Raw genomic sequence first — 16,490 nt, forward strand, 5'->3', positions numbered from 1 at the left:
GTTAGCGAGCCGCTGTGGGCACTCCAGCGATGCGGCATGCCAGCCTGCCAGGATCCGAGCGCGTGTTGGAGAGGGTTTGTGCCGGTGGTCCAACAGTGTTGACGCTGACTTGCAGGACCGCACCGCCTGCCCGCCTGTCCTCTGTGAGCTTACAACATCTGCGTCTGGAGGCACAGCCTAGACCCTGCCTTCTCACGCACGGTATGGGACCCAAGGTGGGACCTGCATCCGGCATCCACTGAGTCCGCCAATAATCCTTTGGCACAAGACACACGCTCTGCCAGCCGGCCCAGCCCATCCTGCTCCGCGTGATCGACTTCCAAACAGTTGTAAAAGTAAAGTGAAAGCAAAGCTGCAGCTGCCCAGCTACCTGCAATCTCCGTCCTACGTGAACACAAAAACACAGCAACACGTAACCTCCCGGCGCCGCACACCCACACTTGCTGCCAGGCGCCGCCTCCACCCCACTCGCCCACCATTCGCTGCCTCCGTCTGCCATCCCGTTCCACCTCAGCACCCCGCCCCGTTACACATCGACACAACCCTCCTGCCCTCCAGCATGCCCGCCTCCTCACGTCTCCATCGGCACCGCCGCTGCGGCGGCCGCTGACGACCCAGCTGCACCTGCTGCCGAGCCGGCGCCTGGGCCCGACAGCTTGCAGTTGAACAGCGCCTGCTTTACCAGCTGCGTGCATGCAACAGGAGCACAAGTAAATTGGTTGAACAGGTGAGAGATGCAAGATGAGAGGTTGGGCACTAAGCATGCGAATGTGCAAGCTGACAGCGGGCCAGCTATGGAGTACAGGACAAGGGAGGGCAAGCTCTACTTCATGTCATACAAGGTCGGCTACGTTGCTTACGCAACCGAAAGCCTTTGACGCCGATACAGGGTCGCGCTCGCTTGCCCTCGCTCTCGCCCTTCCCCTGCGCAAGCCGCGCCGCCGGTTCCCACCCGTCCAACACGCAACACGCCGACCCCTAGGGGCGCGCACCTGCGTTGACAGCCCCTTGATCTGCTCCGCCGCCAGCTTGGAGGTGTCGCGGCAAATGCGGGCCAGCGCGCTCTCCTCGCCGCCGCCGCCGCCGCCGGCCGCGCCGCTGCCGCTGGTGGCAGGCTTCTTCTTCTCAAAGTACCTGTTGGCGAGTTTGTGGGCGCGGAAATGAGTCGTCAGGTTTTGGGTTGGTAGATTGTGGTGGTCAGCAGCGCATGCCTGCCTGGATTTGCGTATGAAGATTACATGCTGTACAGCCAACGAGTGTGGTGCGTACCGCACAGACCCGACCCGACAGGGCCTGCGTATGCAAACACCGTCGCAGTCACCCCACGCCGTCACCCCCAACACATACCCTCTATCGCGAGCACCACCACCAACAAGTACAGTGTCCCCTGTGCCCCTGCCCGCTGCCTCTCCAACCGCCCCCGCTCTGCCCAGTCCGCCCGTTGCCCACCTGCCCAGGCGCGCCCCGTGTGCCAGGCTGGACTCGGCCTGCTCCAGCTTCTCAGCCACGTCCGCAATCTGGGGTGCGGGAGGGCGCCCCGGGGAAGCATTGGTGAGGGGTGCAGTTTTGGGCAAAGGGAAGGGCATTTGAACCCATGTATGCACCATCAGTATGTTCCCGTTCTCATAGCCGCATGCAGCGCGTCCTCTCTCAGCCCTTCCTGCACTCCATGCGAACCCCCAGCCCCGTTGAGTCGCAGCATCGCCTGTCGCTCAACCTTCGTGGCCGCTCAGCCGGTACGGTATAAAACCTCCTGTTCCCACCCCGCACGTCGGGCTTAGCTTTGGGTTTGGTCCAAGTAGTCCCACCCCGCCGTCGTCCTCCCGCCCACACCACCCCTTCCTCCCAACTCCGGCCTCCCGGCCTCCCACTCCCCCTCCCTCCCCGCTCCCGCTCCCGCTCCGCCCACCTGCCCCGCCGCGAACTCCCTGTTGCTGATGAGCGGTGAGGCGGACAGGGTGGCCACCCAGTACTTGTTCCACAGCAGGTCCAGCAGGTGGCTGCGGGCGGAGGCGCATGGGGCAGGCGCAGGCGCAGCGGCAGCGGAGGGAGGTGTAATGCAGTAAGCCAGTATGGAAGTGTGTACGGCAGTGGCAACATTCCGGCTTTCTTGGCGCGGCCGCCGGCACAGCGCAGAGCCGGCAGCGGCCCTGGCAGCATGCCACCGACAGCGCCTGGGAACATTCAAACTTAAGCCTGCATAGCACCAGCCAGGGATGCGATGGGGCAGAGGCCCCCACGCAGAAGCCCCCCACGCACAAGCCCTGCCGGCGCCGCTCGCCCTGCTGCTCCATGACGCCTCGGCCCACATCCCATAAGTATTATCGCTTGCAACTAACACCTCTGCCTGCACTCCGCTCGTTTTCGTTGGTTTTGGTTTAGTTTGGGCTGATACTTACAACCCCCACCCCGCCGCCGCCGGCGCCGCCCGCCGCCTCCTGCCGCGCACCTGTCAGTGCTGCTCTTGAAGAAGGTGATGTCCAGCGGGTAATAGGACTTGGCGTGCACACCAAAGTCCTCAATCTTGTCCAGCGGAATGGTCTGGTACTCGGAGGGGCCCTCGTCCGCGGGCTTGTAGTCCTTGGGGTATGTCCTGCGGTGTGCATGCAAGCGTGTTCGCGCAAGTGCTATCTCAATTGTTTGATGTTAAGCGCGCGCGGGAGCGGGCGTGGGAGTGGCGTGCGTGTTTGGGCCGTGTCCGTTAGCGCGTGTGGCCGTGTGCGTGGCCCGCACAAGCGAGGCACTGCTTTCAGAGGTGCTAGTACGGTACACAACAATGGGGCCCTGCTGCATGGGCCCCTGCGCACTCTCGTGGAGCACACGCACTATACACACGCCTATCACCTCATCCCGTCTCCGCACCTCCCATTCTCCGCGCCTCCCCCTCCCGGCGGCCTGTGCCCGCATCATGTGCGGTTTCCCAGCAGCCGCGGTCCCCTGGCTCTCACCTGAATGCGCCAATCTCCACCTTGCCCGCCGCCATGGTGCGCATGGGGTCCACAACCACCGCCAGCCAGGGCTCCTGGTACTGCTGGTTCATCATCTGCGTGCATGATGGTGGCGTGGAGGGGGGGAATCGATAGCAAGCGAAAAACGAACCGGACACCGCGAGGCACAACCCGCCACCATCTCCCGCATGCTAAGCACTGCCCCACCCACTCTGATATCTTTACCCCCGAGCCCCCGCCCCCAAGTATCCAGCCGTACACGCTGTAGCGGTGCGCGCGCACACCCGCACACACACACACACACACACACACACACACACACACACACACACACACACACACACACACACACACACACACACACACACACACACACACACACACACACACACACACACGGTGGTCGCCCACCGCCCGTCTCTTTCCCAAATCGCGCAACCCCTAGTATAGTTCATTGGGCTGGGACTGGGCTGCGTGTTTGCTCTTGCTCGTCGCGCGCCGCCGCGCTAACATGTTCCTTCGCTCTTGTTCGTGACACTCCCCTGCTGCCGCCCTGTGCTCTGTTGTTTTCTTATTCGCTCGTAGGTGAGCATTTCATCGAGGATTGGGCGGGAGCTTGGACTAAGCGGCCAGGAGTAGCGACGCGGAGCTAGGAATCGTAGGAGTGCCTGGGCCTCACCGTACCGTGAGCACATGCATGGGTTTGCACCCTTGAGAGCGTGTGGACACTAATCCCCCCTCGAGGTTAGAGTAGCGGGGGTTGCGCGATTTCCGGTTGGTAAGACCGGCGGCTCACCGCAGCAGGTATGCGAGGTAACTTCAGGTAACATCCGTAAACCGTCGCTTTGCTGCATCGCATACACTGTCTTTGCGCAACGTTTTCCTTGTGCTCTTTAACACACACACACACACACACACACACACACACACACACACGCACCTGCGTGTTGACGTCGATGCCCGACAGCCAGCAGCCGTATCCGGGGTGGGAGTGATACCAGCCCACCGCGTTCTCTGGCCGGTGCACCGCCTGTGAGGTTATGAAGGGGAGGACATGGGGGCAGCAACACGACGTGAGGGTCCGCTGCCCTGGCACAGTGACACGGCTCGCATGGCGTCGGCTAGCACCAGTACCCAGCAGAAGGCACATCACAGACACGACGCGCTGAATTTGAGGCATCACTACAACAAAATCCAGCTCCCGCCTTAAAGTTGCAAGCAAACACCCACGTGGCCTTTGCACGTGTATCGTCGTATGCTTTTTGAAGCCCACACACGCGGCAATGTCCACCCTTCCACCCCAATGTGCTTTCCTAAAACATGTACAGGCTGGGCCATGTGGACACGGCTACACACGCACACCTCAAACACGCCCGCATCCAACACCGCACCTTGTTTGTGTCCAGGAAGTCCACCATGTATTCATACGCCTCCGCCTGTGGGAGTGCCCAGTGATGCAGCGCCCACCGCAAAGTCGGCGCGTCGATGCATGTGTGTTAATGAACGCACGCACCCAGTCACAGGCACAGGCCCACCCGCATGCATGCGCGCAAGCGCACACCCACTCCAATGCACGCATGCACACACCCGCCCGCCCGCACATGCCCGCGCACCTGCGCGTTCACGCGCGTCTCCGTGCCCTCCACCGGCAGCGCGAACGAGTCGATGACAATGAACGTGTCACCCACCACCTTGCCCTGCAGAATACCCATGACCTGGAATGGGGCGTGCAGTGGGAGCAGCAGGGATGAAGAGCGGGGCTTAGTGTCCATGCACTCATTTAGCCAGTCCAGCCAGCCAGTCAGCCAGTCAGCCAGTCAGCCTGAGAACCGTTGCATGCCCCACTCCCTACCCTCCAGGACGTGCGCCATCCGGCCTCCAGTCTCTACACAGTGCCCCATAACCGCGTTCCCAGCGAACTCTGCTTAGCAGCCCGCACCGCCTCAGCCCACACGACCCCACCCAACGCGGCCCCTCGTCAGAGGTCCAACACGCGCTGTCCGCACCTCCAGATTGCCTCCCGAGCGCGCGTGCATCGCAATCTTCAGCAGCGCCAGAGCCGACATGCGCACACTGCAGGAGGCGTGCAGGAGGCCCGACAAGGGTAGCACGCGTGTGGGTCGAGGCGAAACACAATGGGGAGGCCATGGTGCCCCTTTCCAGGCCAGTAAAGCAGCTTCCAGGCCGCATCCCTCTTCATGGATCTTTGCGACAAGACGCATCAGGGGTGGTTGGCCCGGCGCTGGTAGAGCTGCCAGTCCGGGGCCTGTTGCCCGCAGCGGGCGAGAGAAGTCCTAGGGGTGATCTGGCGCCCTTTCGCGCTGCCAATCCGGCGCATCGCCCCACCCCCTTCCCGCGCTCACTGCTTATAGTGGTGAGGGTCCTTCGCCCAGGGCTTGCAGCTCTGTGCTAGCTGCTGCTCCGCCGCGTCATACTTGAAGAGTGCATCTGTGTCCTCCGAGGCTGCAGGAGCAATGTTGTTTTCAAGCTCCCATCTCACACGTGCGGTGCTAGACTCCCCAGCCATCGTGCGGAAAAGCCTAGCAAGCCCGGAACAGGAGGTGCGACCCTAGATTGCACGGGAGTTTGCTCCAGAGCCGGGAGTTAAGTATGTGGCAGATGTAATGGCAAATCCTTGGAATCGGTAATCAAGTGCAAACAAGTAAGTGTCGGGGAGCTGCCCTGTTTTGCCATTGCAACACTCCATGGGCCCGGCAAAACTCTATCCCTTTACTTTGTTGTTTGTGACTTCTATAACCACGAGCTACTCAGATAAACTATTTCGCGCTTAACCGGCCAAAAGACGTGATTATAAGGACCTCGTTTAGTTTTGGCAACGAATTAGCAAGGTCCATTTGTTGAATGCACCATATCCTGCATATGATGGCTTACATGTCTTCAGAGTCTTGTAATTTGCGACCATAGCTCGACGCATTCCTCGCATTGCGCGGTGGTCGCGGCCGCGTGCCCGGCCGTAGGCTGCAGACATGGACATAACCAGCCCCAGGGACATGGCAGTAGCCTCGGCGTCGGGGCGTCAGGCGTCGGAGGCGCCCGGCACGGGACCCCCACCCTTCTCGCACTCCCGGCTCCGGAGCTATGCCAGCAAAGTGGAGGGGCTCCTTGGTGCGGTGCTGAGAACGGGTTGCTATGGGCTCGAGGGACGAGCTGCTGAAAATGGCCTTACTGCTCCGGTGGGACCGTGCCAGTCCCTGCTTACCCCATGCTTCTTGCAGTCTTGCTTCACCAACAACGCGCCTCCTAATCTGATTTTGTTTCCACTGCCGCAGATCCCAAGATGGTCCTCAGCAGCTCAGTGGCGCTGGCGGGCTCGGGCCTGGCAGACCCCTTCCCCTCCGCTTCCAGCTCCAGCGCCTCGCAGCAGCTGCTCACACCCAAGTCCGCACGGTTCGCCGGAACCGGCGGAGGCAGCAACGGAATCGCCGCAGCCCGCCCTGGTGGCCACAACCAGCCATCAGCAGCCGCACTAGGCTCGAACGGTCAGCATTCACACCAGCAAGGCTCACAGCCCCAGCAGCCCCAGCAGCAGCCGGCGAGTGCAGAGGAGCTGGCGGCGGCGCTGAACCAAATACAGACCCTCAAGGCGGAAATTGCGGGCGTCGAAACCGTGCTGGGCTACCTCAAAGGCAATGAGGCAGCCACCACCACCATGGGTCGCAAGGCCCACAAGCTGCCCTCCCAGCAGCAGCTGCGTCAGCGGGCTGACGCGCTCGCGGTCAGCCGCGCAGCCGCCGCGCGCACGTCGCTCGACGCCTCCGCGCACCACCTCTCCCCGCTGCGAGCCAGTCAGGGCCACGGCATAGGCGCAGGAGGCGCAGGCAGTGGGGGGGCTTCGTCGGGATACGGCTCTCCGGCGGCAGGCGGCTCGCCGGCGCGTGCGCGCTCGGCGGGGGACCCGGGCGGCGCGGCGGGCGGCGGTGTGTTTGAGTCGCTGGCGGCGGAGACGCGGCTGGGGCGGACGTGGCGGGCGCCCAAAGGGCCGCAGCCGGTGGGGCGAGGAGAGGCCGTCATTCTGGAGGTGAGCACTGCAGGGGTGTTAGTGGTTTGGTGGGTTTGGTGGCTGCTGTTGTTGATGGCCTTGGGGGCTATGGGTGCGGAGGTGTAGTCTGGAGGCGGTCGTGGGCACTGCGTGTGCGGCACTAGCGGGGTGGCACTGGCGGGGTGGCAGTGGTGGTCCGACGAGTGGGCCAACGCCGAGGCGGTGGGGCACCGCCACGCCACGCCACACGCGCGCACATGCGCACAGACTGTGGCATTGTGTGCCGTGTGCCGTGCGCGTCTGGCTGATGGTCTTCAACACACACACACACACACACACACACACACACATATGCAAACACACAAGCGCGCACCTCCCATTCATGCCGCCCTAACACGCGCCCGTGTGTTTGCACAGGGTGCGCTGGACGAGGCGCTGCCGCCCGGCTCCATCACCGCCAAGTACGGCACGGGGGCTGGCGCGGCCGTCACGGGGGGGCTGGAGCCGGCCTTCTGGTCGGGCGGCGAGGCGCGGCGCGACTTCGACATGCTGGACATGGTGCAGCGCGAGGTGGCCAGACAGGTGGGGGGGGGGCCAGACATGTGGGGGCGGAGGAGGGGGAAAGGAGGGGCGTGGGTGTTTTGACACGTGCTGCGCCCACGTGGACATGGTGCAGTGCGAGGCGGCGAGGCAGGTGGGACTGCAGGTATGACTAACTAGAAACTGTGGAGAGGTGGGAGAGGGGTTGCGTGGTTGGAGCAGTGGGAAGAAGGACGGCGGGCAACACAGCAGATTAATGTGGTTTGGAAAAGGCGTTGCGAGTCGGAGGTGTGAAGCGGGAAAGGAGAGGGGGGAGGCGTGTGTGGGTTTGGCGCGCGTGTCTGCATCTGTCGGCTGTGGGGTGGTGCAGTGCGAGGTGGCGAGACAGATGTGATGGGAGGCGAAGGGAGGGAAGGGTCGACAAGGCGATTGCCGAGGCAAGGCGTCGGGCATTCAGTGACATGAGCCTGGAGGGAGCCAGTCAGGCAGTCCATGTGCACGCAGTGGAGGGAGGTGCGGAGCACACGGTGCCTGAACTTCAGCAGCTGCCCTATACTAGTGCGTAGTCCATAAACTCACGCACAAATTACTATGCACCCGCGCCCCGCCCCCCGCTACGCTGCGCCGCTACCCCCCAGGTCGCTGCCTCCTGCTCCGAGCGCGGCCGCATCATTGACAAGCTGGCGGACAGGCACGCCGAGCTGTACGGCGCGGTGGCGGCGGCGGCCAGGTCGGCCACTGAGGCACAGCGGGGGCTCAGCGAGCGGCTGGCGGGGGTCACGACACGCGCGTCGGAGCAGGTGTGTTTGGGGCGGGGGCGGGGGGGAGTGTGGGGGAGGGGAGTGGGTGGAGTGGGGGGGATTGCAAGTGGGGTACGCAGGAGTGTACGAGGCGCGCGCACTGTGCGATGCGCCGGTCAAGGTTGACATACGGGCGCCCCCAAGGCGATACTTCAGCGACTGGAGTCCTCCGCAGCAATTCCCATCCCCACCAACACAACATCGCCGACACAACCCCCTCCACCTCCTCCACCTCACCAACACCACCTCCTCCACCTCGTCCACCTCCTCCACCTCATCAACACGTCAGGCCACGGAAATTGCGCGCCTGCGCTCCGAGCTGGCGGCGCGCGGCGCGGAGGCGGAGGACCTGCGGCAGCAGCTGGCGGAGACGCGCACGCAGCACGAGCACTACGTGTGGGACTGCGAGCAGGAGCTGGAGACGCTCCAGGGGCAGAGCGACGTGAGTGCGTGTACATCTTGAGGCCCGGGGGGTTGTAAATACCAGCCCAAATTGTAGGGGGTTGTTTCGCCGTTGCCATTAAGGAACTAAGGGATCATGCGAGCCTCGCAGGGTGCAGGCGGGGCGCGGGGCGGGGATTGGTGGATGTGGCGGTGCGCAGTACCCAGGACCCAGTCCACCGCCAAACCCTGGAAACCAGGTTGTGTCCGAGCACGCCCTCACCTCACACGACTCGCCCTACACCATCCCACCCGCCTCGCGCATTTGCCCATTCCTGCCACTGCAATGCGCAACCCAACATCCACCCCACTCCACCCTCCACCCCACCTAAAACTCAACACCCACCACCCCAGATCCTGGCCGCCGAGGTGGAGCACCTGCACGTGCGGCTGGCGGAGGCGGTGGCGGACAAGGACGCGGCGCTGAGCCGCGGGCTGGCGCGCCTGGAGGCAGACCTGGAGGCGGTGACGGACGAACGCGACGACCTGTCGCAGCGCATCCGCTTCCTGGAGAGGCAGCTGCACAAGTGGGTGGTTGGGGTGGGATGGGGGTCATGTGCCCGGGCCCAATAGGCCCCAAGAATCAAGGAGTCATTGCCACGGGGGTGGGATGGGGTGGGAGGGAGGGGTGGGTGGCAGGGAAGGGTGGGTTGTGTGGGTGAGTGGGTGGGTTGGGTTGTGTGGGTGAGTGGGCTGGGTTGTGTGGGTGCGTGGGTCGATGGGTGCGTGGCTGGGTGGGTGGGAGGCTGGCTGGTTGGGCGTGTGTGCGGTTGTGCGTGTTGGGTGGGGACGCGGAAGCCGGAAGGCGAGTGCGCAACGCTGACCCAATACCCATGCTTGCCGGCCTACACAATGCTTCTCCACGCGCCCATACAACCACCACGCAGCCACACCCGTACCCCGCCCACCCCACCCATCCCATGTTTTCACTTGCTGTCCCCGCTGCCCCTGCTTATAGTCTGTTCCCAATGAAGCAACACTGCAACTCCACCCACCCCTGCACCCCTTCGCCTCCCCTCCCCAGGCTGCGGACGGAGATGAACACTGCTGTGGTGACTGCGGTGGCGGAGGTGCAGACCGACCCGGTCAACTGGGCGGCGGAGGAGCCGGAGGATGTGCCGGTGAGCAGGGATGTGCCATGCCGGGCCGGCAGGCCAATATCGGCAGGGCTGGGGTGGGCGCGAATGGAGTGCATGGGCGTTGGCGGCATTGTGACTGCAAAAGCAATAAGTTCTAGCCAAAGCATTAAAGCCACATCCAACACCTCCCCCGCCTTTGACGCAACACTTGCATACCCACACACGCCCCTCCCCTTCGTGGTCCAGTCGCTCCGTTCTTCACATGCACGGTTACACACCATCCTCATCAATGGCTACCTCCCCCCCCCGCTCTGCACCGCTTTTCCAACCACCTTTGCACCCCCCTCCCCCTACATGATATAACCATAATCATGAATGTAAACCCCCGCCTCTCAGGACGACGTGAGCGACACGCCCTCCCTGGCGGAGATCCGCGCCCGCTACGCCGCCCACGGCTACGGCGCGCTGAGCCCGGAGGAGCGGCTGCGGCTGGGGCTGCCGGCGCACATGGACGGCGAGGGCGGAGGCAAGAGCGGCAAGGGCAAGAAGCGCAAGCGCGCACTGGGGCACTTCCAGGTAGGTGGGTGGGTGCGATGTGAGTACTGTATGCGTGTAAGGCGAGAAGAGTGCACCGTAAGTGGGGGCGGCATTGTGTGGGCATGTTCGGTGCAAATGAAGTATTGAACCCCTCAATCCTCTCACCCCATCCCCATACCCATGAGTTCTACTGCTCCTCCCTTACTCTGTAACCCAATGCATCCCTCACAACCCCTTCCAAGTTTGAACAACTCACGCCCCTCCCCATGCGCCTCTCGCCTGCTGCTGCTGCTGCTGGCGCTGCTCCCGCTGCAGGGCCTCATCACCAGCGACAAGCCGGGCCGTGTGCGCGGCCTGCAGTGGACCGTCAACGCCATAGCCACCATGTACTACGACAAGGTACGACAGACAACACGACTGCCTCCCGCAGCCGACCTGGCACCTCTTTGAGGTTCCCTAGTCGCAGCATACACTCTCCGCGTTGTTCGTTTGTCCCATCCCTGCAAAACGCCTCCCGCCCCGCCGCCTCCTGACCCCCATTTCTACTGGACGTCGGCCCATCATGCTTACATGATCTACTCACCCCGTCTCGCTTGGACGGCTGCCCCCTCCTGCAGATGAAGGCTGACGCACGCAGTGACCTGGAGGGCAACCCCCGGCAGCGCCTGGCGGACTTTGCAGTGGACTGGTGGGTGGGGTTCAGGGCGTGGCGTGGGATGTGGTGGGGTGGGAGTGGCGGTGGGAGGAGAGCTAGTCGAAAACACACCGGGACTGTGGGACTGGGGCCTGGCATGTTCGGTGAGCAGTGGCTAGTTCGTGTGCCCACCAATACTTGCTGCCTTTATTACCTCGGCACGGCGCGGCACGGCGTGTGGCCGCGTGGCAGACCTTGCACCCTGCCGTGGGGCGCTTCGTGTTCGCTCACACACTTCCTCTACTCCTGCGCCCACACGCCCGCAGGCACATGACGCGCTTCGGTCTTCGCAACCTTGCCGAGCTGAACCTGCTGGATCTGATCGCCAGTGTGCGGCAGCACTACAAGACCGCGGTGCGCGTGCGCTGGTTCGGCCAGTTCACAGGTGGGCGCGGTTGGGCTGCGTGAGCGGTTGAAGGGGGGAGGGTGGAAGGGGAGGATATGCTGGGGCGGTCTCGTGGGGTCCTCGTGAGGGTAGTAATGTGAGGAGCGTGCGGGGATGGGTTGGCATGAGGTGGTTGGGGAGGTGCAAGGGCTCCCCAACGATGGTTCAGACAGACTGGTCATGAGAGACCGGGAAAGTTTTCGGGATTGCGGTTCGTTCACTCATACGCTGTATCCGCTTCAACTCACCCGGCTAAACCACCATCACCAACACCAACACCAACACACAACCCCGCCTTTCCCCACCAACCCCAGGCCTGGTGGAGGTGGGTGACCAGGTGGACACCACCCCGCACGTGTCCTTCTACCTGCACCTGCTGGCCTGCCTGGCCGCGCCCAACTCCCTGGTCAGCCTCTTCCCCGACACAGCCGCCTCGGGCGGGGCCGCCAGCGAGGAGGCGGGCGGCGGCACGCCCCCCGTGGCGGTCAAGGCGGCGGTGCTGCCGGAGGCGATCAAGGCCATCTACAGGTGGGGGGCTAAGGGGGTAGCCCTTCATTTGGAGAACCGAGTGGGGGGGGGGCGGGTGTAAACGCCAGCCCAAGCTGAATAAAATCGAACTGAGCCGCTCTCCCCCACACTATCTCGCAGGTATCTTAACGAGCCCGAGTCCGCCACCGCCTTCCTGGCCCGCGCCTGCGACCCCCTGACCGACCCCGACTCCCAGACCGTGCCGCTGGACCCCCTGGTGGCCCTCCTCATGGCCGAGTACCAGAAGAGGGTGAGCGGGGGGGGGGGATCGGGCAGCAGCCAGAATACGAAACCAAGCCAGCGGAGCGGGGGGGGGGGGTTATGTGCCCGAGCCCAACGAAATGGGTCCTGAATAGGCGGGATGCAACACGGAGACGGAGACGGGAGAGGGATTAGGTCGTCCACTGGTGGATACAGCAGCTACAATTCTTGGGGGCAACCGCGTGCGCCTGCTGTCCCTGAACGTCGGCTGCTCCACTTCGCACGCTCATCCCTGCGTCGCCGTGCCCCCTCGCGGCCTTGCCGTGCCCTGCCTCGCGCCCACCCACCCCCTGTGCCGTGCACGCAGTGGGAGCGCAATGCCGCTCATCTGCGGGCGCTGTTCCGTGCGGGCGACTACGACGGAGACGGCCTCATTGGGTGCGTGGGCTTGTGTATATTGTTGGTAGATGGTGGAAGTTGGCACCTTGATGCAGGGGGACGGGGATCGCTTATATTGTGGTTTGGTTGCGAGACGCGTGTGCGCTCGTGTCGATGTGGGCGCAAGGCGCCGGCAGAGTGCCGGGTGCCGACCAGGATGCCAGTTGCCACGGCTCGTTGCAGATGACCTTACACTCGCACCGCGTGATAAAGCTGGACGCCCGCTCCACACACATAGTTCAACAGCGATAACAACAGCACAGCTCACCGCATAGCTCTCCAACCTCATCTTTCACAATGCATCGCAGCTACGACGAGTTCGTGGCCATCGTCCGGCAGCTGCTGCCCGACAGCGGCGACCGCGCCTTCACCAAGATGTACGGCGAGGCCATGCGCAAGCTGCCGGCGGGCCAGAACCTGCTGGACGTGGAGACCTTCCTCGGCGTGGCCAGGGCCTTCGGGTGAGGGGAGGGGGAGCTCTTTGCCCGAGCCCAAAGAAATAAGTCGCAATAAGGAGGGGGGAGGGCGTGTGGGATGGGTGGGTGGGCGGCTGGGTGGAAATGGAGGAGGGCGCAGCAGTGGCTGGGTGATTGTGGAGTGTGGGTAGCGGAGCAGCCAAAGGCCCGTGGGACAGCGGGAGCGTGGCCCGCGAGGAAGGCTAGCCGCCCGGACCAATGGATGTTTGACGTCCGTAATGTACATGCTCGAGAGCGTTGAAGCATCCCGTTTACCTTGAGCGTGCCTACCCTCCTGCGTTCCTGCCTGCCCGCAGGTGTGACCGCTGGCGCATTGATGCCGGCCCCACCGCCTCAGCTTACGGCGGCGGCCCGTACGGCATCGTCACATCGCCCTCGGGCGCGGCGGCGGGTGGTGGCGGGCTCAACGGCCCCAGCCGCAGCGGCAGTGTGTTGGGCTCGGCGCCGAGCATGGGTGAGATACGGCTCCGGCGGTGGTGTGGGATTGGTGGTGGCAGCGGCGGCGTAGAAGAGTCCTTGGATTCACCAGTGCCCCCATGCAACTGCTCAACAACCTAACCACATCTTCCGCCCTCCTCCCCTCCTTCACCTGCCCTCCTTCTCTAACCCCTCTCCCACCCCGGCAGTTCCATGTTTCATACAAGTTTTCGCATGAATGGCTACCCCAATTCCCCTACCTCCTTCCCACCCGCTCTTTACCTGCTGCCCGCCAGGTGCGCTGCGCGCCCGCGCCACCTCCGCCGCCTCCAACCTGCGGCGCACGGAGAGCGTGGTGGGGCTGAGCGAGCCCGACCGGGCGCTGCTGCGGGTGCTGGACGGAGCCGTGGAGGGACTGGAGCCGCCGCTGGAGGAGCAGGTGGGGGCGGCGTGTGTGTGTGTGTGTGTGTGTGTGTGTGAGTGTGTGTTTGTGTGTGTGTGTGTGTGTTAAAAACGAAACGAAAGCCCGCGCAGACCACGCCAGAGTTACTTACCGTGTGTGTGTGTGTGTGTGTGTGTGTGTGTGTGTGTGTGTGTGTGTGTGTGTGTGTGTGTGTGTGTGTGTGTGTGTGTGTGTGTGTGCGCGCGCGTGTGTGTGTTAAGGAGGGAGGCATGTTATTTTGAGCGTATGTATCCGGGGATATCCGCACGCGCGCATTTGTGTACAGTATGCGTGTGTGTCACCGTCCACACTCGTGGTCCACACGCACATCGTCCACACGCACCACCCCTCACCTCGGAACCGCCAGACCCCCACCGCCCCCCCACCCCACCCTCCGTACGCAGCTGACCAGCCTGCTGGACAAGCTGCGAACCTCCGCCGCCGCCACGGCGCAGCGCGCGGAGGCACTGACCGCCGCCACCGCCGCCCTGCCCGGCTTTGAGCTAGGGGGAGGGCCCAATGCCAAGGAGTTGGCGACGGCGGCGGCGGAGGACAACGCTATGGTCAGTGTGGCCTGGGGTGGGGTGGGCTTGGGGCGTTTCACAGTACCGTACCCAGCATACACCAGCAAGGGTCTAGAGGATAGCTTTCAACGTTGCCCTTGCTACCCGAAGCGGGTGTTACCACCACCCCACCCCACGCCGCTCCTCTGCCCCAACTCCCCATTCATGGGCCTCATTCTTTTCCCTCACCCCCCTGCTACCCTCTCCTTCTCCCCCCTGTAGATCTCCAAGCTGGAGGCCCAGTACTCACACTTCAAGACCACCTACGAGGACCGCACGGACCCGGCGGCGGCGTGGCTGGCTTTCAGAATGCTGCTCGCCAGTCTGGCGGCGGCAGCAGCGGGGTGAGCTTGGAAGGGTGGAGGCGTGGGGAGGGCGTAGGCTCACGTGCCCGAGCACAACGGATGGCGGGACAAGGGTGCAGAGGCGGGCGCCGGACGGGCGGCCTGGCACGTGTGCTATATTTTGTAGCATCAGTACCATCGGCACCCTCATCACCCCGGCCGGCTTCACCGCCAGGGTCCGCCTCCGCCATCACGACAGCCAACCACACTGCCAAACTTTTACCCCCACACTTCTCTCCAAACCCCTCCCACCAACCCCGCGCGCCATGCCCGTACCGACGCGCAGGGCACGCGTCAAGCCCAACCCCTCCAACGCGCGCTCCCGCCCCGGCAGCGCCAAGTCCCAGGCTGGCGGCGACCGCCACTGGGCGGGCGCCAAGGCCCTCGCCCGCCTCACCGTGCCTGCCGTGCCCTTCCGCGCCGGATCCAGCGCCGCCGCCTCCCGGCCCGGCACCAACGGCAGCCTAGCAGCTTCGGGGCCATCAGGACTGCCAGGCAGCCCGAGTCTTGGGCGGGGGCTGGGCGCGGGTGGCGGCGGGGGCGGAGAGGGCAGCTATGGCCCGGGCTCACCAGCTGCGTATGCGTCGGGGGGAGGCGCGGGCGGAGGCGGGGGTGGGGGAGGTGGCGGGGCGGCGGGGCGGCCGCGAAGTGCGGCGACACGGTCGCCGGAGCTACCGCATCGCCAGGTGGCACTCACACAGGTGTGATCCGTGGTACTGGCCTCTTCACAGTGGTGCCTTGCGGCGGTGCCTGTCCTCGCCGGGGGTTTGCGTCGCCGTTCTTATTAGCCCGCAAAGCATTAGGCCTTACACATTTATAACAGGTATCGCAAACTGCTGCCTTAACAACATGCAGATGATGCAAAACGTGGGCGGTGGCGGAGCCGGAGGCGGCAGCGGCAGCTTCTCCGCTGGCGACCGGCACTCGCTGGTGCAGCCGCCGCCGTCTGGCGGGAGCCCGCTGCCCATGCACCGCAACCCCCTGCCCGCCACCACCGGCGGCCGCATCAGCCCCGGCGCCGGCGGCAGCGCTGGCGGGGTGGGCAGCGGCGGCCTGAGCTCGCCGGGGAGTGCGAGCCCGCAGAAACGCGGGGTGGCGTTTTCGCTGTCGCATTCGGCAACGAATCCGGCGGCGGTGGCAGCGGCGGCCGCCAATGCCGTTTCGTTGGCGGCGGCACAGGCGGCGGCGGGAGCGGGAGGGCATGGGGGTGGGTATGCGGAGTCGATGGATTCCCCGGAGCTGTCTGTGGGGCGTTTCGAGGCGCTGTGAAGGGGAAGGGCGCGGGGGAAGGCGAACCGGCGGCGACTCTGGCGGTCGAGGCCCATGTGGCGGTGCATTGCGTTAAGCCGTTAAGAGCGTCCTGGAATGGTTATATCAATATATGCTTGGCAGGGCTATACGTCTTGCATGTTGCGGCGCGTGGGATAAAGCGAAGCCGGCGCCGCGTGTACGCGCGGCGGACTCGACAGGGCGCGACGGATAATGCATTCAAAGTGTAGCGCACCAAGGTCCAAAATTCGCTCGCAAGCAGGCTGCGCATTCACGATGTATGAAAATGCAACAGTTGCACATTGTGAGTTCCTGGCGCGGCGCACTGGCTCGAGCCAGCTGTCTTGCGCTGAACAAACCGTGTCCGACATGCGCAACTGCGTTCTCG

The 16,490-nt window shown here is 64.2% G+C and overlaps 2 protein-coding genes across 2 annotated transcripts; one reads left to right on the plus strand and one right to left on the minus strand.

Annotated features, from left to right (window-relative positions):
- Positions 1-137: 137 nt before the first annotated feature.
- Positions 138-5,587, minus strand: CHLRE_09g399178v5 (uncharacterized protein). Its single transcript, XM_043065924.1, has 11 exons — positions 5,312-5,587; positions 4,955-5,021; positions 4,562-4,663; positions 4,340-4,384; positions 3,889-3,978; positions 2,949-3,043; positions 2,450-2,593; positions 1,910-2,000; positions 1,450-1,517; positions 993-1,134; positions 138-685 (listed from the first exon to the last, which is right to left on the minus strand). Exons 1-11 carry the CDS (start codon positions 5,473-5,475, stop codon positions 572-574), a joined length of 1,122 nt encoding a protein of 373 aa, XP_042921346.1. The 5' UTR covers positions 5,476-5,587; the 3' UTR covers positions 138-571.
- A 130-nt stretch (positions 5,588-5,717) lies between these two features.
- Positions 5,718-16,459, plus strand: CHLRE_09g399215v5 (uncharacterized protein). The gene is made up of 21 exons (XM_043065926.1): positions 5,718-6,074; positions 6,239-6,987; positions 7,366-7,530; positions 8,127-8,288; positions 8,578-8,730; positions 9,084-9,256; positions 9,754-9,850; positions 10,205-10,384; positions 10,661-10,744; positions 10,963-11,033; positions 11,306-11,424; positions 11,739-11,952; positions 12,073-12,202; positions 12,521-12,591; positions 12,900-13,052; positions 13,364-13,521; positions 13,781-13,923; positions 14,331-14,489; positions 14,712-14,833; positions 15,120-15,534; positions 15,689-16,459. Exons 1-21 carry the CDS (start codon positions 5,936-5,938, stop codon positions 16,100-16,102), a joined length of 4,071 nt encoding a protein of 1,356 aa, XP_042921347.1. The 5' UTR covers positions 5,718-5,935; the 3' UTR covers positions 16,103-16,459.
- Positions 16,460-16,490: the final 31 nt, after the last annotated feature.

This window comes from Chlamydomonas reinhardtii, chromosome 9, assembly GCF_000002595.2.
Source record: "Chlamydomonas reinhardtii strain CC-503 cw92 mt+ chromosome 9, whole genome shotgun sequence".
NCBI lineage: Eukaryota > Viridiplantae > Chlorophyta > Chlorophyceae > Chlamydomonadales > Chlamydomonadaceae > Chlamydomonas > Chlamydomonas reinhardtii.